This window comes from Odocoileus virginianus, chromosome 32, assembly GCF_023699985.2.
Source record: "Odocoileus virginianus isolate 20LAN1187 ecotype Illinois chromosome 32, Ovbor_1.2, whole genome shotgun sequence".
NCBI lineage: Eukaryota > Metazoa > Chordata > Mammalia > Artiodactyla > Cervidae > Odocoileus > Odocoileus virginianus.
In genome coordinates, this window is record NC_069705.1 from 11,472,397 (window position 1) to 11,497,083 (window position 24,687).

The following is a 24,687-nucleotide window of genomic DNA, read 5'->3' on the forward strand; positions in this document are numbered from 1 at the left end:
CGGCGCCGGTGGACACGTTTGGGGGGGACCCAGCCCAGAAAAGAGGCAGCCCCCAGCACCGAAAAACAGGAGACGAGAGGAGCACAGCTCAACCCTTGCCAGGACAACACCTGTGATGCAGTGTGTGTGGTTCACTTCCTGAGCTGTACCGAGGATAAACTCACCACCCCCCACAAGGGTCAGTGCGACCATCAATTTGAGAGGCCAACAGGAAGTGCTTGAGAAGCATTAGCCATCCAGACAGAGGTGAAAAGAGCTCAGACGGGGGCCAACTCTTGGCCCTAGGGCAAAGGTGGCTTTTATTTCCTTTCTCAGGAAGGGAAGGGGTGGGGAGTTTCCCCACACACCAATCTAAGGAGGTGGGGGGGGCATGGGTGCTCCCCCAGAGGAGGGGACCGGGAGAGCCGGAGGACCGTTCAGAAGGCCTCCTCCGTGCCCACTTGCCGGCCATGGGCTGCGGGATGCGCCCGAGGTCACTGCCCTCCAGGTGCTAGCTCCTGCGGGGATGGAGGCTGGTGTCCACGAAGAAGAAGGGGGAGCAGGGGCCCTGAGTGGGGGAGCAGGGGGCTGGGGTGGCCGGCCCCACGCCTACCGCCTGCCCAGGATGGTTGCTTGCATAAGGCCTGGCTGGTGTGACTTCTCCCAAGAGGGGCCGCTGGGGCCCGAAGGCATGGCTCACTCCGATGGCTGGACCTTTAAATGTCCATCTCAAACTGTGACTCTTCACCTGGGGAGAGAGGGGGCAGAGGACTGGGTAAGCCATGGGCACGTGGCATGGCTGAACCTTCTAGAGTCTGCAAAGAGCTGTTGTTTCCCATTTTGTTGTTCCAACAGGGAGAGCAGGGGCCAGGGGCAGAGGGCAGGCCCAGGAATTCCTGAGACACACACCCAGCAGTGCTTGCTCTGCTCCCCCGATCCCACAGCAGAGGCCACATCTCCCCACCAAAGAGCTGCCAGCCCTATCTTCTGGATCACTTCTATTTTCTTTAAGAAGAATGAATGGCTCCTTGTGATTTGAAATAAATACAGTTTCACAGACACATACTCCTTAAAACATAACCTTTCTGAGCACGTGTCCCAACTTCTGGGTTAGGACATGGTATCCTAACCTCCTCTGCCTACACCCGATTCCCCAGAGAAGAGCCTGACCCTGCGATACGGCAGCTCTTTGGGGAATTCAGTTGCTCGCTGCCCTCGGCCAACTCTTACCAGTAAAATTTCCAAGTAATTCATGCAGCGGCAGCTTGTTTTCCTTTTTAATGCAACTGCCTTGTGCCTGACCTCCTGGCCAAGGCTGCTCCAAGGTTCTGGAAGGCAGGAGGCCTGCTCTGACCCCCACGGGGGAACAACCGCCCTTGACTTCTGGTTATGTTGACACAAACATGCGTGTCCAAGGGCAGGAGCCTTGGCTTCTTATATCCAGTGAAGCAACATGGAAAACCACATGCCTCCTCCTTCAGCCCACACCATCCCAACAGCCGTGCAGACTATGAGACTGCCATGGTGGGGTCATGCCTTTGTTGTGGGCCAGACCAGCTCAAGACACCAGGAGGGGAGACGGTATGCAAGTGCAGGTGGTGGACAGCCTTCAGGTTGCGGTGACCGAGCCACTGTTGTATTGACAGCTTCCATCCTCAACTACCAGTCTTTGGTTTAAGACAAAAGGGGAGTGGAGGACCAACCACACGACTCTATCCATCCTTCTGTCTATCCTTTTAAAAAATAGTAAATATTTATTTTTGGCTGTGCTGGGTCAGTGCTGCTGCTGGTGCTTTCTCTGTTGCAGAACTCAGGCTTCTCACTGCAGTCTCACTGCAGCGGCTCTGCACACGGGCTTCAGGAGCTGAAGCATGTGGGGGCATTAGTTGCGGTTCCTGGGCTCTAGAGCACAGGCTTGTTAGGGGTGCCCGGGCTTACTTGTTCTGAGGCATGTGGGATCCTCCCAGGCCACGGATCAAACTCGTGTGTCCTGCATTGGCGGGCACGTTCTCTACCACTGAGCCACCAGGGAAGCTCTGTCCATCTCTTATCACAGGATGGGAACCTCACTGCCCGGACCGTCCTTCCTGCCGGGCTCTGTGGGTCCGTGTCCACCTCTCTTTTGTCCACCGCTCTCCAAGTCTGAAGGCAAGTGCGGCCCACTCTGGGAGGTGGGGCTCCTGAGGTCCGGATGAACCACAGCCTGCAGGCCCCAGGGAGCTGGGTTCCACGCTTCAGCAGGGCCAGCCACGCTCGAGGGCCCAGCTGCTTCCTGTCTGGGCTCGGTTACTGCCTTCGGGTGAAAGGTCAGCGGCTTCCAGGCTCTGCCAGTGCTTATGCTCCCTCCTCCCATAGCAAGAGCTCAGGTGCTCCGGCCAGCCGGTCCCTGATGCTTGGAGATGGTATTCAAGCACCTCTGCAGGGGTGGCTGCTCTGATTGACAGGGGATGTGGGGATGAGGGTGGGGACTGGACACCAGAAGGACCCGGCCTCCCCTTGTCCACTACAGAAACAGCTGGTTGCACCGTTTCCACCACCTCCAGGATCCACTAGGACACCTGACGTCCCTGACGCCTTTCTGATCCTGCAGACCTGTAATTTCCTAGAGAGCGAGGACGCTGTGCTTTTGATAAGCAGCTTCCTGCACAAAAACATCCTGGGTGTGTTCCAAGTTGCTGCAGATACATGGATATGCCTCAGGGACAATTGTATAAAGGTTATCCAAGGGCTTATCAAAGGAGGTTCCTAGATGCCATCTCCTTTCAAACAAGTTCCCCGCTAATGAGACTATCTGATGAGGCTGAATGGCCTTGCCTAGCAAAGGGGCCCAGGAAAGTGGGTTCCAATGAAAGTGCGGCACCCCAGACCCTTCCCCCGCCCTCTGGACTGCTCCATGGGCAGGAGCATCACCGTGCTCCCTGGAACACCCACCCCCACCCCTACGCCTGCTCTTCGCCTTCCTGGAGGGAGAGTCCAGCCGAGCCGGGCCACTCACCGCCCACTGGCTTGTCCTCGGGGCTGCTGCGCAGGTGATTCTGGCTGGCTTCCGTAGGGGGCTCATCGCCTGTAGGGCTAGTGACCCCGGGAATGGTGGGCAGGTCCCGCGGGGGCGTCTTGGTCACAGGTGAGTTCCGACACTCCATCAGGAACTTCCGGTCATAGATGATTCTGGTACCTGCAAGGGGGCGGGGACACGGATAAAGGCACGGAGAAGCCCCTGGCCTGACTTTTCCCCGAGGCCCGGCTCCAGCAGAGGCAGCAGGCTTTCCTGCAAAAGCCCGGGCGGAGGTGTGAGGCTCACTCACTGCCCGCCTGCAGCCCGGGACTCTGCTGTCGCCGAACCGCCCCATCTCCCCCGGGTCGGGGTCGGCGGGTGCTCCGCGGAGAGTCTTGTGTTGTTTTTTTTTTTTTTTTAATTTTTGGCCGCACCCTACCAGTGGCATGTGGTTAATTCCCTGACCCTGACCAAGGATGCAACCCACCCCTGCCCCCTGCATTGGAAGGCGGAGTCTTAACCACAGGATCCCCAAAGAAGTCCCCAAAGTGGGTTTTTTATGTGTTTTTCAATTCTGTCCTTACACACCCTTGGGGAATATCCAGAATCTTTTAACTCCATTTGACAAAGGAGCAAACAGAAAAGTAAGTGATTTCAGCACCCGCACCCCACCCCCCAACCACTCCCCACCAGTTAAACGTGAGAACTCCTCCTGTCTGGACTTTGTGGGAGTGACACGGAGCACCCCCAGTCCCACCACGCTGTCTTTGCTCGGTCCAGCTCCCTGGAGACGCCCCTGCTCCGCCCAGCGCCCAGTTACCCATCCTCTGTTCATGTGTCACTGACTTCACGGTTTCCACTCAGCCATTCCTTTAATTTTCACTCTCCTTTCAAGCGTCACCCCAATGTGAGGGACCACGTCTTATAGAATCATTCACTGACCTTAAGCCTCCCAGGAGCCCTCCTATGAGGGCTCCTTAAATAAAGGAGTGTTTTCTCAAGCACAGGAGCCGGGGAGGAGGCCCGCTGATTCACAAATAACAGTGAAGAGTGAGAAGGTGACTCCCCTTGGGCCCCTGTCTAAATCCTGATCATCTCTGCAGCCCCGCTGTGGTCCGAGTAACATAACCCCTCCAGAACATTCGCTAGTGGCTCCCTTCTCCACAAGGAGCAGGCCCCAGGCTCAGCCTTCAGCAGGCAGAGGTGTCTAGCTAGAATTTAAAACTGTCTTCTTGTCTTTATGTTTCTTTTTATAGCTACTTCTATTTATGGCAAGTGACTCTGGTTTTCCATATACAGCTGTGATAGCAAACTTCCTTTTAATATATACAACAGGATGTAATTGAATATGGTAATGGTTCATGTTATATATCACATAATATACATAATAAAAGCTTCCCTGGCAGTCCAGTGGTTATGTCTCTGAGCTTTCACTGCCCAGGGGGTGTGGGTTCAATCCTCGGTAGGGGAATGAAAGATCCCACGAGCTATGGGGCTCGGCCAAAAAAATAAAAAACGATAAATTTTAAAGGAGAGGGGATACAAAGAGAAATATTAAATATACGTACAAGTAGAATGCAAAGTATGATAAAGACTGCAAAAGAGGGGGAGAGATAATGAGGAGTTTGGAATTAACATATACTCACTCCTATATATAAAACAGATAACCAGCCAGGACCAACTGTACAGTAAAAGCTATACTCAGTGTCTTATAATAACCTACAGTTGTTGCTTAGTCGCTAAGTCCTTTCCGACTCTTCTGACCCCATAAACTGTAGCAAGAATGATTTTCCAGGCAAGAATACTGGAGTGGGTTGCCATTTCCTCCTCCAGGGGATCGAGAATCTGAAAAACTATAGATTTATACATATGTATAATTGAATTACTCTGCTGCTGCTAAGTCGCTTCAGTCATGTCCAACTCTGTGCGACCCCATAGACGGCAGCCCACCAGGCTCCCCCGTCCCTGGGATTCTTCAGGCAAGAACACTGGAGTGGGTTGCCATTTCCTTCTCCAATGCATGAAAGTGAAAAGGGAAAGTGAAGTCACTCAGTCATGTCCAACTCCCAGCAACCCCATGGACTACAGCCTACCAGGCTCCTCTATCCATGGGATTTTCCAGGCAAGAGTACTGGAGTGGGGTGCCATTGCCTTCTCCGAATTACTCTGTAGTACACCTGAAACTTATATTCAGTCCTGAATATTCATTGGAGGACTGATGCTGAAGCTGAAACTCCAATATTTTGGCCACCTGATGCAAAGAACTGACTCATTGGAAAAGACCCTGATGCTGGGAAAGATTGAAGGTGGGAGGAGAAGGGGACGACAGAGGATGAGATGGTTGGGTGGCATCACCGACTCAATGGACATAAGTTTGAGTAAACTCCAGGAGTTGGTGATGGACAGGGAGGCCTGGCGTGCTGCAGTCCATGGAGTCACAAAGAGTCGGACACTACTGAGCGACTGGACTGAACTGAAATACCTGAAACTAACACAATCAACTATACATCAATTAAAAAATGAAGACTGTAGGTGGATAGTGAATGGCCTCAGTTTAGAAACCAGGACGCAAGGACTCCAGGAAAGCCCATCCTCATCAATAGCTCTGAAATATGTCCCTCACTTAAGGGCTCTGCTGAGCGACATTCCAATAGCTGACATTCGTTTCTCGAGGTTGAGCACTGGGCCGGCTTGCATCTCTGAGCTCTGATGTGAGTTAAGATTCGGCTCCCGGTGCCAAGGAGGACCCGGGATGCTGAAGAGCAGAGGGTGGTGAGAGAGACCCAAGGATGAACTTTGCCTCCTTGCTCACATTGGCCTGGTCTGACCTCGGCCTGGCCAGACGGCCACCCGGGCTCGCTCTCCTCGTTTGGGGCAAATAATGCTGAGGTTGACAGCCCTGCCCCTCATCACCAGGAGGACTACAGTTCAGAGCTCACGTTTCTAAGGGGGAGGGGTGGAGAGCAAAGGACACAGACGTGGGGCTGTACTTTAGGTCCTGCTACCAACCAGCCCTCTCTGGTGGCTCAGAAGGTAAAGAATCCCCCTGCAATGCAGGAGACCCGAGTTGGATCCCTGGGTCGGGAACATCCCCTGGAGAAGGACATGGCAACCCACTCCGGCATTCTTGCCTGGAGAATCCCATGGACAGTGGAGCCTGGTGGGTTACTGTCTATGGCGTGGCAAAGAGCGACTGGGCGACTATCACTTTTCCCAACCAGCCGGGCGGCCCTGTGGCCCGCCCCCATTTGGGCCTCACCTGTAAGGGCGGTTTCCTCACCTCTAACGTGAGGGGCTGTGTGCCGACACGCACAGTGGGCTCCAAATGGAGAACCACAGTGCCCTCTCTGGACGGAGGGCATCCTGGCTTCAGAGACGGGCCCGTTTTTCTCTTGTTGCTTAGTCCTCATGGCCTGGGCCCCCTAACCCCTTATCTCCTTCCCACCCGCCACCTTGGCATTTTAAAAAATTTTACTTATTTTTATTGAAGTATAGTTGACCTACCATACTGTGTTAGATTCTGGTGTCCAGCAGAGTGATTCAGTAACACATGTATTTCTGAATATATATCATATGCCTCACATTTTTTTCCCATTATGAGTTATTACAGGCTATTGAAAATAGCTCCTTGTACTCTACAGTAGGACTTCTGCCTGTTTTATGTTGGCTGCACCGCACAGCTTGTGGGATCTAAGTTCCCTAACCAGGGATGGAACATGGGGCCCTTGGCAGTGAAAGCACAGTCCTAACAGGAGTTCCCTGTTTTATCTATTTTATATACACAAATTTGTATCGGCTGATCCCAAACTCCTAATACCCCCTTGGGTTTTTTTGTTTGTTTGTTCACCACGGAGTAGAGCGACCGACCCCATCGGAGCTGAACCTGAGAGCTAGAGATTCAATCGTCTCAAAAAAGAACTTGGAGGTCAGCAGCTTCTGAGGTTCTTTAAAGGTCACGAGCCCCCAGTGGTTTGGTTTTGTTTGTTTTTTTAACAAGTGTGGTAAAACAGAAATAGCATAAAACTTAGCATCTGAAATCATCTTAAATGCACAGCTGAGTTGTTTTAAGTACACCCACACTGTCATACAACTCATCTCCAGGCCGGTTTTCATTCTGCCAAACTAAAACTCCATCCAGGAAACAATCCCCCCTCCCCCCAGCCGGGGGCAACCACCGCACCTCTTCTGTCTGAGTTGGACTGCCCTGCTGCGTGATAGTTGTTCAGTTGTGTCCAACTCTTTTCGACCCCATGAACTGTAGCCTGCCAGGCTCTTCTGTCCATGGAATTCTCCGGGCAAGATATACTGGAGTGGGCTGCCGTTTCCTTCTCCTGGGGATCCTCCTGACCCCGGGATCAAATTTGGGTCTCCTGCATTGCAGACAGGTTCTTTACCATCTGAGCCGCCACGGAAGCCTGGACTGCTCTAGGTACCTCGTGTAAATGGAATCTTATAGTATTTGTCTTCTTACAGTTGGCTTGTTTCACTTAGCATAATGTCCTCTAGGTTCATCTACGTGGTTGGACTCTGTGGGAATTTCCTTCCATTTAAAGCTGAATAATATTCTATCGTGGGCTTCCCAGGTGGCTCAGGGGTAAAGAATCTGCCTGCCAAGGAGACTTGAGTTCAGCCCCTGGGTAGAGAAGATCCCCTGGAGAAGGAAATGGCAACCCACTCCAGTATTCTTGCTTGGGAAATCCCATGGACAGAGGAGCCTGGTGGGCTACAGTCCATGGGGTCACAAGAGTTGGATATGACTTAGCGACTAAACAACAACACTCCATTGTATGGATATACCAATTTTGTTTACTCACAGACATTCAGGTTACATTCACCGTTTGGTTATTGTGAATCATGCTGCTAGGAACATCAAGTGCAAACATCTTGATACTCTCCTTTCAATTCTTTGGGGTACATACCCTGAAGTGGCCCCCGGTATTTTAAGAATCAGTAATTACACTTAAAAGAGAAAAAGAAATGGCCTCTGCACCCTCTATCCTATGGCTAGGGCACTTATTTAAAAATAAAAATCCTCATTTGAGCTAATAAAATCCATAATCTAATTGCTGGTAGGAGTGGCACCTTCAACACCCACCCCTGGACTTCCCCAGTGGTCCAGTGACTAAGTAAGACTGAACTCTGAGCTCAGGGAGCCGGGGTTCGATCCCTCCTCGGGGAACTAGATCCCATATGCTGCAATGGAAAGGTCCTGCATGCCACAACTAAGACCCAGCATAGCCCAATAAATAATATATATTAAAAAAAAAAAAAGATAACCCACCATCAGAGTAATTCAGCCGGGGAGGGAGGGTGTTGTGTGGGGGTTAGACAATGGGGTAAACAGTGGTGTCCAGAAAGTCAGCTGACGAGGCACCGAGCCTGGAAGGAGACCAGAGTCACCACTGACTGGCTAATTTGGGGCCTGTGAGGAACAGGAGCTGGAGATGGAACTGCTTTGGCTTTTTAACTCCTTCTTCTAATAAGCCTTCATGGGATCCACCTCCGTGGCCAGTGATCTGGAAGTTCCCTAAGCCCCCACAGATGAGGCAAACCTAACAAAACACACACAGTCCTGTATTGTCAAAAATGGGAACCCCTGGCTGATGCGGCTGCAGCGCAGTCCCGGAGCTGGGACCTGGTCTGCACACGGGGACAGGAAGCGGGGACCAGCGGGGATGCTGGGGACCCTGTGAGGCTCAACAGCGGCGGCTGGGGTGCTGCTCCGCCGTGGTCCTCTGGGGCGCGTGGGTGTCACACCAGGCGGCCCCCCCATAACACTCTTTAGCTGAGGCCCCACTTCCTGTCCGTGCAAGGGAAAACAAGCCCCCTCCACAAGGCGTCTATAAACGAGAGCTTTTGAGGATCTAGACAGCTTCCAGGTGGCAGAGCCAAGACGGTTCTTCCTCCTGCTTCTCTCACAAGTCATACAAAACACCAAGAACAAGAAACAGAGGCGCCTGCGCCCACCTGGACGCCAACGGGGCTCCGACTGTTCTCCACATCACGATATGCTGCTGCTGCTGCTAAGTCACTTCAGTCGTGTCCGACTCTGTGCGACCCCATAGACGGCAGCCCACCAGGCTCTGCCGTCCCTGGGATTCTCCAGGCAAGAACACTGGAGTGGGTTGCCATTTCCTTCTCCAATGCGTGAAAGTGAGAAGGGAAATGAAGTCAGTCAGTTGTGTCCGACACTTCATGACCCATGGACTGCAGCCTACCAGGCTCCTCGGTCGATGGGATTTTCCAGGCAAGAGTACTGGAGTGGGGTGCCATCGCCTTCTCCACATCACGATATATGAAGACAGAAAGTGAATGAGAAATGGCTCTTTTTTCCCCTTTCCTTTCTTTTTTTTTGAGGGGGGCCTCACCCTGTGGCATGTGGGGTCTTAGTTCCCCAACCAGGGGATGGAACCCAGGTCCCCTGCAGTGGAAGCACATCATCTTAATCACTGGACCACCAGGGAAGTCCCAGGAATGGTTCTAACAGGGAGGAAAAGGGGGACAGCTAAAGGTAGGAAGGTGGCGGTCGAGGCTGTAACAGCAAGCAAGCGGGGTCGAACCCAGGAAGTGTCGGGAATTAGAGGCATCAAGGAAAAGGGGGCTGAGAAAAGGAGAGGGGCCACCTGTCTGTCACCCAGGAGGAAGCCAGGCAGGCAAAACGAGCTGACCTCCTGAACGGTGGCCTCACACCCTCTGCGCTCCTCTGCGTCAGAATAAAGAGCAAAGATAAAGACCTACAGAGACAGATTTTGGGAGGGGGTTACCTCACATAAAAAAACCCCAACTAGCCACTAGATTGAGCCCATCAGTCTCCGGAACACACAAGGGGCTTCCGGCCAGCTCTTGAGCAACTCCTCGCTCTTAAATAATAAACGGAGCAGAAAACAAAAAGACAACCAATTAGAGACAGTGCCTAAATCCTGGATAAAAGGAAATCAAGAGAGACAAGAGAACTCGATCAAAAGAATTACTTAAAAGATCAAAAGAATTAATTAAATACAAAAAAAAAAAAGAAAAGAAAAGATACTTTTGCTGAATTGAGAGAGATGAGTCTTGAAAGATTACTTGACTATCCAGTGCAATGAATTAAAAAACCACTAGCTTAAGATTCATTGTAAATCATGAAATCTTCCAGAAAGGGTTGAAAGGTGCTCAGAAGGATCAGGAGTAAGAACGTATCACAATGTTCAATGGTTACACGGAAAACCTGAAGACAGTGGGTCAAATGCCTTCACTTTCTAGGACAAAAGTCATCCTGGCCTAGTTTTATACCCAGCCAAACGCTAACCAGATAGAAGGAGAACAGAGACATCTGCAGGAAGTGCTAGGAGGATGGAGTCTATAAAATCAGAGAAAGACCGGAGGCTCCTGGGAATACCATGCCCACAGCTGTGTGGCAGGTACCAGAGTCACCAAACTGCTCAGAAAAGAGGGAAAATGCATGGAGAAACGCAGGGGTCTGACTGTGAAACCATATTGAGAGGCACTTAAGAGGGGCTGGCAGGTGTGGGAAGACTTACCTGAATGAAAACTAAGCACATTTTATTTTTTTATAGTTACATTTTTCTTTTTAAAAATTTTCTTTTATATTTAATTAACACATTGTATTAGTTTCAGATGTACAGGAAAGTGATTCACACGTATCTCTTCTTTTTCAAATTCTTTTCCCATTTAGGTTATTGCAGAATATTGAGAATATTACAGACTATTGACGAAAGACGGTGGCAGAGGATGAAATGGTTGGATAGCATCACTGATTCAATGGACACAAACTTGGGCAAACTCCATGAAATAGTGAAGGACAGGGAGGCCTAGTGTGCTGCAGTCTATGGGGTTGAAAAGAGTCAGACACGATTTAGCACTGAACAAGACTGTTGAGCAGAGATCCATGATTTCAGGATTTGGGTACTGGGCACATTTTAAACTAAAAAAATTAGTAATTCTACTTAAAAAAAAAGGCTGTAAAAAATGGGAATGCTATCACTAAAATCTACATGACTCATCAAGAATCACAGTATTAAAAACAATACGTAATATAGAAGCAACCTGTGTCCATCAACAGATGAATGGATAAAGAAAATGTGAAATACATGTACACAATGGAATACTACTCAGTCATAAAAAAGAATGAAAATTTGCCACTTGCAACAATGTGGATAGACCTGGAGGGTATTATGCTTAGTGAAACAAATCAGAGAGAAAGACAAATACTCTGTAATTGTTTATGTGTGGAATTTAAAAATAAAACAAACAAATGAATATAACAACACAGACTCACAGATAACGGAGAACAAACCTGTGGTTACCAATGGAGAGAGGGAAGGGGGCTAGGTAGGGGTAAAGGATTAACAGGTATGAATTCCTATGTATAAAATAAACAAGCTACAGGGATATATTGCACAACATTGGGAAACAGAGCTATTATTTTGTAACAACTTTAAATGTAGTATGATCTATAATATCAGATCAGTATGTTTTACACTGTATAAAGTTACAAATCTCCATTCATAGGTCTTTAGGAACCCTGTCTAATCCCTTGAATCTACTTGTCACCTCCACTGGATAATCCTAAGTGATCTGATTTAGGTCATACCTCAATGGCCAAATGGTTTTCCCTGCTTCAATTTAAGCCTGAATTTTTCAACAAGGAGTTCATAATCTAAGCCACAGTCAGCTCCAAGTCTTGTTTTTGTGGGCTGTATAGAGATTGTCCATCTGGAGAAGACTCTTAACACTCCCGTGGACTGCAAGAAGATCAAACCAGTCCATCCTAAAGGAAATCAATCCTGAGTATTTATTGGAAGGACTGATGCTGAAGCTGCGATACTCTGACCACCTGATGGAAAGAACTGACCCACTGGAAAAGATCCTGATGCTGGGAAAGATTGAAGGTAGGTGAAGAAGGGGACGACAGAGGACGAGATAGTTAGATGACATCACCGACTCAATGGACATGAGTTTGAGCAAGCTCCAGGAGATGGTGAAGGACAGGGAGGCCTGGCAGGCTGCAGTCCATGGGGTCACAAAGAGTCGGAGTCGACTGAGCGTACACACACACAACTTTGACTTTAAAAAAAGAACTAAGGGACAGGTTAAATAAATTATGGGTCAGACCTACAGTGCAATGCTGTGCAGGTGCTATTTGGAAGAAAGAAAGTGTACGCTGTCTGGGCTTCCCTTGTGGCTCAGTTGGCAAAGAACCCGCCTGCAATGTAGGAAATCTGGGTTTGATCCCTGGGTTAGGAAGATCTCCTGGAGAAGGAAATAGCAACTTACTCCAGTATTCTTGCCTGGAAAATTCCACGGACAGAGGAGCCTGTCAGGCTACAGTCCACAGGGTCACGAAGAGTTGGACACGACTGAATGACTAAACCATCACCACACTGGCCACAAAAAAAAATAAAATAAAATAAAAATCACAGAACTGTATTTTTTGTTTACTTATCTCTGGGGGTGAGATAAGGATTAAAGCAAGGAATATACATTTTATACTTAATTTTTTAAAAAATATTTTTAAAATAAAAAAATACAAGGATCTGTGTGTTAGTTGCTCAGTCGTGTCTGACTCTTTGACACGTAATAAAGATACAGAGGTAGTAAGCAAACAAATAAATAAGGATATAGGGTCAGAATCTCCTTTCCTAGTAAGTCAAGTTGAAACTGCCATAGATGGAACAAGACAGACTCCCCATGTCCTGAAGGCTCTCTGCTGGGCTGGGGAAAGAGTGGTGAGCTCATCCCTCTAGCATCTCCAGGCGGTGTGCACCAGCCCCATCCATGCTAGACTGTAACTCCAGGAACTGTATTCAAGGATCGGGACAAGCATTAATACCCACCCACACAACTGCCAACTTTGCTCGATCACACGCCCTGAGAATAGGGGTGCTGGGTCATATAGTCCTTCACTGAACCCCTCTGGACCACACAGGCCAGGTATGACGGATAGAAAGGACCATTAGAAAAAAAAAAAGAAAGGACCATTAGATACAGGAACAGCCTCCGATCTCAGATACACACTTAGTTGGAGAAAGACCTGGAAACAAGTGTGTGGAGTCTAGAGACATAGATGGGGACCACAGAGGAGCAGGGAGAAGTCTACCCCATGTGTACCACCGGCAACAGGGAATCCAAGCCCCCTGACTCTTAACCCGAGCCACGGAAGCATCCTTGTCACCCCAATTCTGCACTGATCCAGAGTGGGGGGTGGTATTCGGATGATTCAGACGGGAGGGACTACAGGTGCAGAGCCAGGGAATCCAGAACCTGCCTCCCACAGGGCAGGGGCAGAAGAGAGGTGAAACTTGCCCCCCCACCCTTCCAACCATTTGTGTAGCTGAGATCCTACTGAGTTCTGAGTTCACGGGTGCGTCTTGAACTACATGTAGAGAATAGCTGATGCTGGCTTCTAACTGGAAGCCCATGTAAATGCATCACCCTGAGTCCAGCTGACTGCCAGAGTTCCCAGCTATGGAGAGAGGAGGGTTGGCACAACATGATGGGGGGTGGGGTGTGAATGCCCGCTGTTCTTATTACAGCCTAATGGTTAGAGACCCACTCTCCCGCTTATTGGTTCTATCCACTCTGGGCATTATTCCTCCATGTTTCTCTGCCCCGACTTCATTTCTTTCTCTTTTATTTATTTATTGGCTGCATCGGGTCTTAGGTGAGGCACAAGGACTCAGTAGTTCTCGTATGTGAGCTTAGCTGCCCCTCGAAGTGTGGATCTTAGTTTCCCAACCAGGGTTTGGATCCGCGTCCCCTCCACTGGAAATTCTTGATCGCTGGCCCACCAGAGAAGTCCTCGTGCCTCGATCTCTTCCCCTGAAGAATGGGGGTGATGGTGATGATGGCAGTTCAAGCGTCCCAGGGTCACCGCGTGGGTCAGCACAGCGGCTCAAAGTCAGCCCTAAACAAGCAAGTCCTCGGTATTGCCACGACCAGTGTGACTTCAGTTATATGGAGGTAGAAAAAGGAAAAAAAAGCTGGGATAAATCAGAGGGGAGGTAAGAATCCTGAAAAGAGACTTGGAGAAAAGTGGGTGGGTTTGGGGGGAGGGTAAGGCATTCTCCCTCCTGTTTTGGTCCAGAGAAACAGGCTTCAAGCACCACTGTGAGCTGTGGCATGTTCCATAACCAGTATTTGGGACTTTACATTCCAGGTATGCACCAAATGCAAGAGTTGTATTTTTTCTTCAGGCAGGCTTTGGGGATGGGGACAGCTTGCTTGAACGCATAAAGCAAGGCACACATGCCCCGGGGTCTGGTTTCCTCGCCTGTAAACAAGGGCTTGTTCTGGGCTCATTCAAACTATTTTTAAAGCCCGAACCCCAGGTCAGGCTTTAGAGATAATCTCTCGGGTGTGTTCCAGCTCTGATACCAACCATTTATTTTTAGGATCCCCTTGTGGGCAGGTGCTTTTAAGTTGAAAGTGGTGCAACTAGCTTGGGGCCGGGAGGCAGCAGTTCTGGGCTCAAAAGTGGATGCGGCATGGTACCAGCCCTCACCTCCGAGTCCCAGCTTCACTCCTCAGCTCTGAGAGGAGGGTGAGGATAAAACCTGAGGCTCACAGGAGTGTTACATTGTGAAAATCACAGCACGACGTGAGCCCTGCCTGCCACAGCCTGATCTGCTAGGTCTCCATGCTCCCTGGACCCCCACGAGGGAGACACCTTATCCTGAACTCACAGGCAGGAAACTGAGGTGCAGAAAGGCCGGCCCCTTGCAGCCATCCCAAGATAGACCCAGCCTGTCTCACCTCCCACCCTAAAGACCAGCCTCTGTTTACAATGAGCCAGGCAGCCTGGGCCCCTGCGCCAGCCGGCACCGGCCAAGGGGAAGCCACCAGGGTCCTCAGACTTCTGCCTCCTCTTCTGCCTGTTAGAGGACAGGATGTTCCCTGGGAGGGAGGCCTCCTACATTCCTCCTCCGTCTCCCTGCGGTCTAGCCCCGGGGGCCCACAGGCAGCTGGATGCGGCTCCTGTAAGTTGAGAGCTGTTCCCGCTTTCTTCCTGGGCCTGTTGGCAGGAACACGCCTCCCAGGGGCCGAGGACGTGAGGCCGGCAAGAGTACAAGCAGGAATTCCTAGAACTGCTGTTCCCCTTCCAGGGGCGGGAGAGCATTTCATAACAGGGTCAGGCAGAGGGCTGAACGCCTGTGCTGGGACGTGGGCCAGGAGCCCGGGAGAAACCCATTGGAAAGAGCGTACGCTCAGCTCAGCAGCAGGGCCCGGCCGTTTCTTGCAGGACGGTCTGCTTGGCAAGCGCAGCTGACTGGCCGAGGGGGGTGGTGGGGGGTAGCTTGGTAAAGAAGCAGAGCTCGCTCACTCCCACTGCCCTTCCCCGCCCACCCTGCCAGCTCTGCAGGGAGAACCAAGACCCCTACAATCTCCGGACTTCCCCGATGGTCCAGTGGCTAAGACTCCAGGCTCCCAATGCAGGGGACCCAGGTTCCATACCTGGTCAGGGAACTAGATCTTGCAACCAAGACCTGCCATAACCAGATAAATAAACATTAAAAAAAATAAATCCACCCCCCAAAGACCCTTTAGGGGTCTTATGAAGGCCCTGGAGTAACAAAGGGGCCAACAGTGAGTGCCCTTCTGAAATACCACCCCTTGCTGCTGGAAAGTGAAGGAGTCCTGTTTTTTTGGGTGAATGGCATGCCCCCAAATTCACATGCTGAAGCCCCAACTCCTAGTACCTCAGTGTAACTGTATGTGGAGATAAGGTCTCTTAACCAGGCCATTATGTGAAAAGGAGGCCGTTAGGGTGGAGCCCTAAAACAATGTGCTGGTGTCTTTGTAAGAGAGAGCCATTCCACAGAAGGACCACGACCACCACCTCGATAAAGGGGCAGCAGGAGGCAGCCTCTGCAAGCCACGGAGGGGGCCTCAGCAGAAACCAACCCGTCCACACTTGGATCTTGGGCTTCCAGACCAAGAAGAATATGAATTTCTGTTGTTTAAACTACCCGGTCTGTGGATTTGGTTACAGGAGATCTAGCAAATCCACACAGGCCCACTGTCCCCTTTGGTTCAGAAGAGCAAAGACAGAAACCCATTCACACTCCTTAAGGCAAGAGACCCAGTTCTGTGGCCGCCACCAGCAGTAGTCTCCCTCCCATTCACCTGTGGACCCCTGGGCTCAGACACCTGCCTCTTGCCAGTACTCCAGAAAATCAAGGCTGTTCAAACGCAAGTGCTGGCCAGAGGGGGCCAGTACCTGAAGCCTGGCCATTTGAAAGGGAAACAGGAGGTAGGCTGGGCGGCAGTCAGTAGGAGTAAGCGTGACACCAGGTGAATATGTGGCCCAGCGCCCTGGCACCATGTCCACCTGTGTGTTTTGCTTTGAGGAGCTGAATAGAAGGGCTTGAAAGCAGAACATGGGATCCATGACTCAATGTTTTCAGGAAGGCGTCCTCTGTTCTTAAACCAATAGTCAATAAACACACAGGTTGGTGATTCCTGTCTCCTACACCTGGCTGGATAAAGCACAAGCTGGAAAAAAAAAAAAAGCACAAGCTGGAATCAAGATTGCTGGGAGAAATATCAATAACCTCAGATATGCAGATGACATCACCCTTAATGGCAGAAAGCGAAGAGGAACTAAAGAGCCTCTTGATGAAGGTGAAAGAGGAGAGTGAAAAAGTTGGCTTAAAACTCAACATTAAAAAAATGAAGAATCATGGCATCCAGTCCCATCACTTCACAGCAAATAGATGGGAAACAATGGGAACAGTGAGAGGCTTTATTTTCTTGGGCTCCAAAATCACTGCAGATGGTGACTGCAGCGATGAAATTAAAAGACACTTGCTCCTTGGAAGAAAAGCTATGACCAACCTAGACAGCATATTAAAAAGCAGAGACATTAACTTTGCCGACAAAGGTCCGTCTTGTCAAAGCTATGATTTTTCCAGTAGTCATGTGTGGATGTGAGAGTTGGACTATAAAGAAGGCCGAGTACTGAAGAATCAATGGTTTTGTACTGTGGTGTTGGAGAAGACTCTTGAAAGTCCCTTGGACAAACCAGTCCATCCTAAAGGAAATCAATCCTGAATGTTCATTGGAAGGACTGATGCTGAAGCTGAAGCTCCAATACTTTGGCCACCTGATGTGAAGCGCCAACTCATTGGAAAAGACCCTGATGCTGGGAAAGACTGAAGGCAGAAGGGGAAGGGGACGACAGAGGACACGAGGGTGGGATGGCATCACCGACTCGATGGACGTGAGTTTGAGCGAGCCCCCGGAGATGGCGAAGGACGTGAAGTCCTGGCGTGCTGTAGTTGCAGAGTTGGACACGACGGAGTGACTGAACATCAACATCTGGCCCTGGCTCTCTTGGCCACTCAGCAGGACAAGCAGTTAAATCCCCTCAACGGACTGTTCTTCGAGGCTTGGCCCTTGTTGAATGTCGTCTCAAAGCATGGTGCACATAAATCCTCCTATCCTTGTTTACGCACATTCAAAGGAGTCATTTCCGTTCTTGAATCTGGGCTAGCCTTGCGGTTTGCTCTGACAGACAGAATACTGTATAAGTGACATACTATGACTTCTGAATAAAGGCCTTAAGAGGCCTTGGAAGCTGCCATGTAAATAACTCATATTTTGAATGGTGTGAGGCCATAAGGAGAGAGAGAGAGCCCAACCTTCCAGCTGTCCCCAGCAATACTCAGACAGGTGACTAAGACCATCTTGAAACTTCCAGTCCAAGGCAATCCAACAGCCAACTGTATGCAGCCAGATGAGTGGGCTCAGGCAAGATGATCAAAAAATGCCCAATTTACTCAAAGAATGAAGAGAAATAACAGATTGTTGTTGTGGTGGTTGAAGTTACTAAGTTTGGGGATTGCTTGTTACACAGCAGTAGCTAGCTGATACAGCCCTTCTCATTGAGACTAGATCTCTGGGTCTAGTATCTGAGCTCTCCCTGTGAACCCTCATGGGCATAGGCAATGGATTACAAGGCCCATGTCCTAAGCATCCAAATGCCATGGGCAGATGTCACCTATTTCTGCTGAGTCAGCAAAACTGGCCTCAAACAAGTAAATGAAAACCATGAATCCCAGTGTCTGAGACCTAGGCCCCAACACTGACTAGTTCAGTATAAAAAGTCACTTCCTTCCACAGTCTGCTTCATAATAACTTGGAATAATACTGGGATAAATGGGAAAGTTCAGAGAAAGTTAGCCTCTGCTTCTGGGACATTCCAAGATAAACAGTTATACTTGTAACTAAGAGGACAGAAAAGAAAATTTAAACATTCTTATTAAGCCAGCCCAGACCCAAGCCTATTAGTAGAGACAGTAGGTTACCCTGAGAATACTCTCATCACAGGAGTTTTTCACCCCTCACCTTTTAGATATCTGATGTGGCTGGCTGCACTACAAAGATGAGTAAGCCACCTCTGAAAGAACTTCCTGTCTGATCTAGGGAACAAACATGTAAACAAAGACATGTGAATCATTGTTGTGAATCACAAAAGAGGAAGAACACTGGCGTGGATCTCAGTAAAACGAGAACGTAACATGTTTTTCTTTCAAGAATCAAGAACCTATGTGCACAAATGAACACTTTTCATTCATTTCACCCTGGGAAGCAATCCTTTTTTCAATAATGCTGCCTTTCCCTAACTCCACATCAAAGACCCTGACAAGCAAATGCCTCGCTACTTTATACCAACAGTCAATATGGTACCATCCTGCTGGCCCTTTCTCTAAATTTGGTAATGAAGGACTTTTTTGCTTTTTCAGGAAAAAAACAAACAAACTCCTTTATCAAATAACGAGGCCCTGCCACCCTTGAGGATATTGGGGAAAAAAAAAAAGTAAGGTCTGAAGGCAATTCATATCCAACAGCTGTGTCTACATTGTTAGAATGTAAGGCCAACCACGCTGGCTACTTGGAGTGGGCAAGTCTCACTTAATATCATGCAAGTTTTCAGGGATGGGGTGAGTGTCTGTCTAATTACTTCAGATACAACTCTGATGCTTATAATTCTATCTCGGATGTGTTCATCTTTCTAGCTTGCAATGGAAGCCCTCGAGGTCACACTTTGTCTTCCAATGCCTGTAAGACCAGAAAGGCTATGGGTGCTCTACGCCAGGGTCCCTGCCAGTCTTTAATGAAGCACATAGTATGGAATGTTCTAAACGCTTTAAAAGGAAGGTTGGGTCAGTATAAAAAGAGGCCCATTATAGTTCCCTCCTTGCCTTAATGTCAGTGTCAAGTTCTCTTGACCTGTAATAAAGAGGCAGTGTGACTGAGGCCTGGGGACACTGGCCACGCTCCGGCTTCAGTGCCCAGCCTACCCTATCCTCTTCCCAGCACTCTCTGTTCCAGGGCCAGACCCGGGAGCTGCCCCAAGGTAAGCTTCCTGGGCGCAGGCTTTGTTTGTCTAACAAACAGGGTGCCAGCAACACCTGCAGTCCTAGCTGCTTACCTCTGATTAACCTTATCCAGATCCAGGGCTTAGGTACGACTACCACCCAAGCGACAACTCCTGTAGCTTTGGGGTCAAACATCCAGTAAAGAACTGGGAATGTAGAGGTTGGTGGGGGAAGGGTGGATGAAGGGTTCTGACCCACTCAAAGGTTCTGGTGGTTTATGGTGTTACTTAAGACTTTGAAGACTCCACAGATACAGAGAATAGGCTTGCTGCCAAAGGAAAGGGGTTGGGGTGGGGAAGGTAAGGGTTGGGAGTTTGGGGATTAGCAGATGCAAACTATTATATACAGAATGGATAGACAACAAGGTTCTCCTGTATAGCGCAGGGAACTATATTCAGTGTCCTGTGATAAACCCCAACGAAGGGACTTCCCTGGTGGTCCAGTGGCTAGGGCTCCATGCTTCCAAGGCAAGGGGCACAGGCTCAGTCACTCGTCAGGAAACTAAGATCCTGCAAGAAGCATGGCACAACCAAAAAAGGAAAAAAAAAAAAAACACACAAAACCCTAATGGAAAAGAATATGAAAAAGAATATATAACTGAGTCATTCTGCTGTATAGTAGAAATGAACACACTGTCAATCCACTATACTTCAATAAAATTGAAAAAAACAAAACAAAACCATAAGATTCCACAAACCTGAGTGTTCATCAGTGACACTCTCTTAAGTAAATTTCTCTTCAGTTCTCCAGACATCTAACTTCAGATCAGTGGCTCAGCCCGTGTAGGGTTAATGAGCATGGAAAGCAAACTGGAGTCAGAGGATTGGAGATGGCTCAAGTCATCTGCTCTTATTTTCCCCTGGGGCACACATTGCAGAGCCATTCCCAGCAAGAGTGACAAGTGGACACTTTACTCCAGTAGCTTCTAACACCATCCAACCACACAGACTCTGCCGAGAGCCTGGCTCTTCAGACTCTGGTTTAAAGATAGACACCAAAAAACAAATAAATAAAGACAGATGTCAGACCCAACCTCAGGAGAAGTTTACCTGGATAGATGCATCACTTTTTTTGTCAGACCGCAGAGGAGAAACTGGTGAGGGCTGTCACATTCCACCAATTCCTGAGAGCTCAGAGAGAAGTCCTTACACCAGTCACTAGGAGCTAGTTAGAAATGTGGAATCTTAGGTCCTACCTCTAACCTACAGAATTAGATGGGGTCCCCAGGTAATTCATGTGCCCCCTGGAAGACTGAGAAACAGCACTCTAGACGGAAGCAGAAGGGGGCCAGGAATGATCTTTACTCACTAGGTCAAGCCCCTCTGCAGGCAAAAGGGTTGTGTTAAAGTGGGCTTTGGAGGAAGACGCCATGCCTTGATTGTGCAGAGGCAAGCCTGGATTCTCCGGGTTATGGACAGTGAGCTGCGTCTCCCCGCTGGTCTCTAGGCTGGTCACTCTCTAGGCTCCTGGCACTGCTATCTTCCTTCCAGTTGGCCTCAGAAACTGTCACACTGATGCAGAAGCCCCTTGTCCCTTTCTCAAGTGAACACCTTCAAAAGGAGGGAGGCTGGCTGAGGTCTGCCCCAAACCGCAATTTACCAGTGCAAAAGGAGAAGTGGAAGAGTTTCCCATAAACAGCACCCCCGGCTGTTGCTTCCAAGCTGATCCACCCCATCTAGCAACAAAGGTGCAAAATAGGGCCACCTAAGCCTTCAGGCCTGAGTCAGTGCCCACCCTGAACAGATGAAGCAGCGGCTCACACCTTCACTGGAGGGGACCCCAAAACTGTCCGGAAAGGTCTCGGCAGACACAGCATAGCCCAGAAAAAGCGCAGTAGCATGGACTGCATAAGGCCTAGCATGGAAAGAGAATCAGACTCAAGAGAGACAGAAGATTCACTGGCAGATTTCCCTGGGATCATTTTTAATAGACGCGGCGGCATTTTCCCCCCTCTGCGCTTGGCGGCTGTGTCCCGTTCAGTTTGGGAAATCGGGTGTTAGATTGGATCGTGGGCACGTGTTTGGGGGCCTCAGTGCAGCGTCCCATAGAAAAAGGCGGCCCCCGCAGTCCAAGAACCACTCAGCTGGCTAACAGCTCGCACGCTGTATGTTTTGAGTCAAACAAAACTAGGGCCTCGGATCTGGCTGTGCTCGCCGGGGGTGGGGCAGCTGCCTGAGAAAAGCAGCAAGTGGCCCCCGACGCTGCCAGGCGACAAGGCGGGCAGCCCCGCCCGAGCGCGTGCGTCCCAGCCGGGACGCCAGAATGTGCGGCGCTTTTCTCGAGTAGTTTGGGAAGCAGCAGAGGCAGAGGGCGTAAAGGGAAGGGGAGACGGGCAGAAGCGGGTGAGGACGGCGCGAGGGAGGGAGGGAAGCGGCGAGCTCCGGGATTTTATCACGCAAACGCGCGGGCAGCTTTCATCAGCACCCGGGCTCCGGTGCTGGGAGCGAATGCCAGGCTCCCGAGGGCAGCGCGAAGCGGGCCCCCACCCGCGCCAGCTCAGCTTCCTCTTCCTCATCCACGCTCCCGGAGGTCACACGGTTCCCTCCCTCCCCTCCCCCCCCCTCCCCGGACAGAAGAACGTGTTTTTCTGCATAGCGCGGCTCGCGGCCCCAGGTCCCTGCGCGCAGAACCGCCGCGCGCCTGAAAGAACCATCTGCTCCCCGTGCCGCCGAGGCGCGCCGCAGGAGCAGGCGAGCACCCTCCGCCCAAAGCCGGGGCTGGGGGTCTGGTGGGGTGGGGGGCCTCGGGAAGGAAGAAGGGTTCTGCGAGGGTCATTGATCCTAACATCTCATCCCACAAAACCTCTCCCGTGGTGCGTGGCCCACCCCGACCCCACCCTATTCAGCCTCAGAACTGCCCCCAACACCCACAAGGGGCAGCACACCTCAGCATGTGGCGGTCTTGGAAGCGTGCGTTTGTTTGTGCTTTGGTCGACGATCGGGGGAGTCAGGTGTCGCTTCCAGAAAGAAGGAAACTCCTGGCATTGGCAGACGCGTCACTGGAGTTCGCGCCCGAGGGCTGGTGATCGCAGGCGACCCCCATGCTCGCTCCGTGCGGCCACCTCCCGGACTCTTACTGCCTCCCGGATGCCCCGTTCCGTTCTTCCCAGTCATCGCGCCCCGGAACTCGGTCGCCCCGTCCAGCTGGCGGCTCCCGAGCACTCCCCGCTCCTGTCGAATCCGGACTCCCCACCGCCCGCACCCAGAGCCGGGGCGCAGGGGGCCATCCCCCTCCCAGAGCCCGCGCCTACCTCCGGGGGTGGTGCTGAAAAGCGTGCCGCCGGGAGTGGTGCTGTAGTCCCCGGGGGGCAGCTGCACGCCGTCGGCGAGGACCACCCTCCGAGTAGTGGGGATGGCCCGGCTCGGGGTCTGGCTGCAGCTGCTGCCTCCGGACATGGTCTCCCCGCGCGCAAAGCCCGCAGCCGGGGCGTGGCCCTAGAGCCCCTCGGGCTTCGCTCCGCCCCGCCCGAGACCGCCCCTTCCGCCGCTCGGGCAGACGACCCTTGGGATTTGTAGTTCCCGCCCCGCCGCCTCGCAGTTTACCTCTCCCGGGGGCTGCGGGCTCCGGCGCTCCTCGCCACCAGCGCTGGCTCCTCGCCCCCGGCGCAAGCGCCCGCTCCCGGCAGGCCAGAAACTGCGCCCGGCCTGAGTGCCTTCCAGATCCTTCGCAGGCACGCTCCTAGTCCTTTCGGGTTCCCGTTGACACTCCGGCAGGGACTGGTCGAATGGGGGTGGTGGTCGCGAGCTTGCCCAGGTTAATGCGTTGCTGATGGGCCGGGGGCGCATCTCGGGCTGTGCGGGAATCCTAGCCCACCCTGGCTAGTTTCAACACTGGGACCTCAGCGGAAGGCCCCCTCAACCCGCCCCTGCTCTGCGTTCTAGTTCCTCAGACCAGAAGGTGGGCGTTGGTCGGTAGGTCATCCATCAACTGGTTGAACATCCGTCATGTGGCAGGGGTGGAAGAAATGGCGAAAAACACACATTCTTTTGCCCGAGGGTGGGGAGAAGTTCCCAGGGACCAACCACCCAGTTAGTTGACCGAGAGCTAACCTTGGACCTCGGTGAGGTGGGTGTTAAGCGGGGAGGCTTAAGAGTTGGTCAAAGAAGATTCTCGACACCCTTTGGGTTGGGTCCGTTGCCCGTGCTGCCTGAAGTTTGGTAGGTGCTCCTTTAATGAATGAACTGACGAATGAATCTTCAAGGAGGTCCCCAAGTGGAGGACAGAAAAGCCTGCAGTGATCACCTCTTGGAGGGGAGAGAAGAGAAAAAAGTTTAAAAGGGAAATCTGGGCGGATGGTGAAGAGTCTTTCACATCATGACAGTGTGTTGCAGATCTTGGAGATATCAGAGATCTTTATTATTATTAATTTATTTATCTATTGGCCACTTTGCATGCCATATGGGATATTAGATCTCCGACAGGGGATCAAACTCATGCTCACTGCATTGGAAGCGTAGGGACTTAACCACTGGACCACCAGGGAAGTCTCTCAGAGATCTTTTAAGCTGGGGAGTGACACAGTGGTCTTCTTAGAATGGATTACAGGAGAGTAAGGCCTGAGGTAGGAAGACTGGTTGGATTTGGTCATTCCTGAGCTAAACCCTCGGCCTGCGCTGTCCAGCTTGGTAGCCACTGGCAATGAGTGCAAAATATCTTAATAATTTTTTTTACACTAATTACATGATGAAATAGTATTTTGAATATATTGGGCTAAGTAAAATCTATTATCAAAGTTAATTTCACCCGTTTCTGGTTTTTTTGATAAGACTAGAAGAAATATATATGGATCATAATGTATTTCTGTTAGACAACCCTGCTCTAGAATGAAGTGTTATGAAAGCAATATGTAAGTTCTCAAAAATTCTTCCCCGAAAACTGTGGACGCATCAAATGTTAGCTCTGGCCAGGTACATTATAGCTCATCCAGGACGATACTTACCTCCATCATATTGAAAAACAGAGCAAACATAAAAGAGGCCCAGAGTGTTGCAGGAAAGAAAGTGGGGCACAAGAGGATGGTCACATCCCCAGGTCACATCCGAGTCCCTGGGATGGTCTCCAAGTGTGGGTTCTTGGCTTCTCATAGGAAAGAATTAAAGAGCGAGTCGCAGTAAAGTGAAAGAAGAGTTCCTCAGGGACTTCCGTGGGGGCCCAGTAGATAGGAATCAGCTGCCAATGCAGGGGGTGTGTTCCATCCCTGGTCCAGAAAGATTCCACATATCTCAGAGCAACTAAACCTGTGGGCCACAGCTACAAGCCTGCATGATGCAACTTCTGAAGCCTGTCAGCCTAGAGGCCACACCCGGCAACAGAGTAACCCCCGCTCACCGC

The 24,687-nt window shown here is 50.7% G+C and overlaps 1 protein-coding gene across 1 annotated transcript; it reads right to left on the minus strand.

Moving 5' to 3' along the window:
- Positions 1–247: 247 nt before the first annotated feature.
- EIF4EBP1 (eukaryotic translation initiation factor 4E binding protein 1) lies at positions 248–22,795 on the minus strand. Its single transcript, XM_020876297.2, has 3 exons — positions 22,607–22,795; positions 2,975–3,154; positions 248–727 (listed from the first exon to the last, which is right to left on the minus strand). Exons 1-3 carry the CDS (start codon positions 22,749–22,751, stop codon positions 696–698), a joined length of 357 nt encoding a protein of 118 aa, XP_020731956.1. The 5' UTR covers positions 22,752–22,795; the 3' UTR covers positions 248–695.
- Positions 22,796–24,687: the final 1,892 nt, after the last annotated feature.

Coding starts and splice junctions, on each gene's coding strand:
- EIF4EBP1 (XM_020876297.2), bottom strand. CDS start 22,751: ATGTCCGGAGGCAGCAGCTGCAGCCAGACCCCGAGCCGGGCCATCCCC. Junction 3,155..22,606: donor TTTCAGCACCACCCCCGGAG/GTAGGCGCGGGC, acceptor GCCCCCTTGCAG/GTACCAGAATCATCTATGAC. Junction 728..2,974: donor CGAGGACAAGCCAGTGGGCG/GTGAGTGGCCCG, acceptor CTCTCTCCCCAG/GTGAAGAGTCACAGTTTGAG.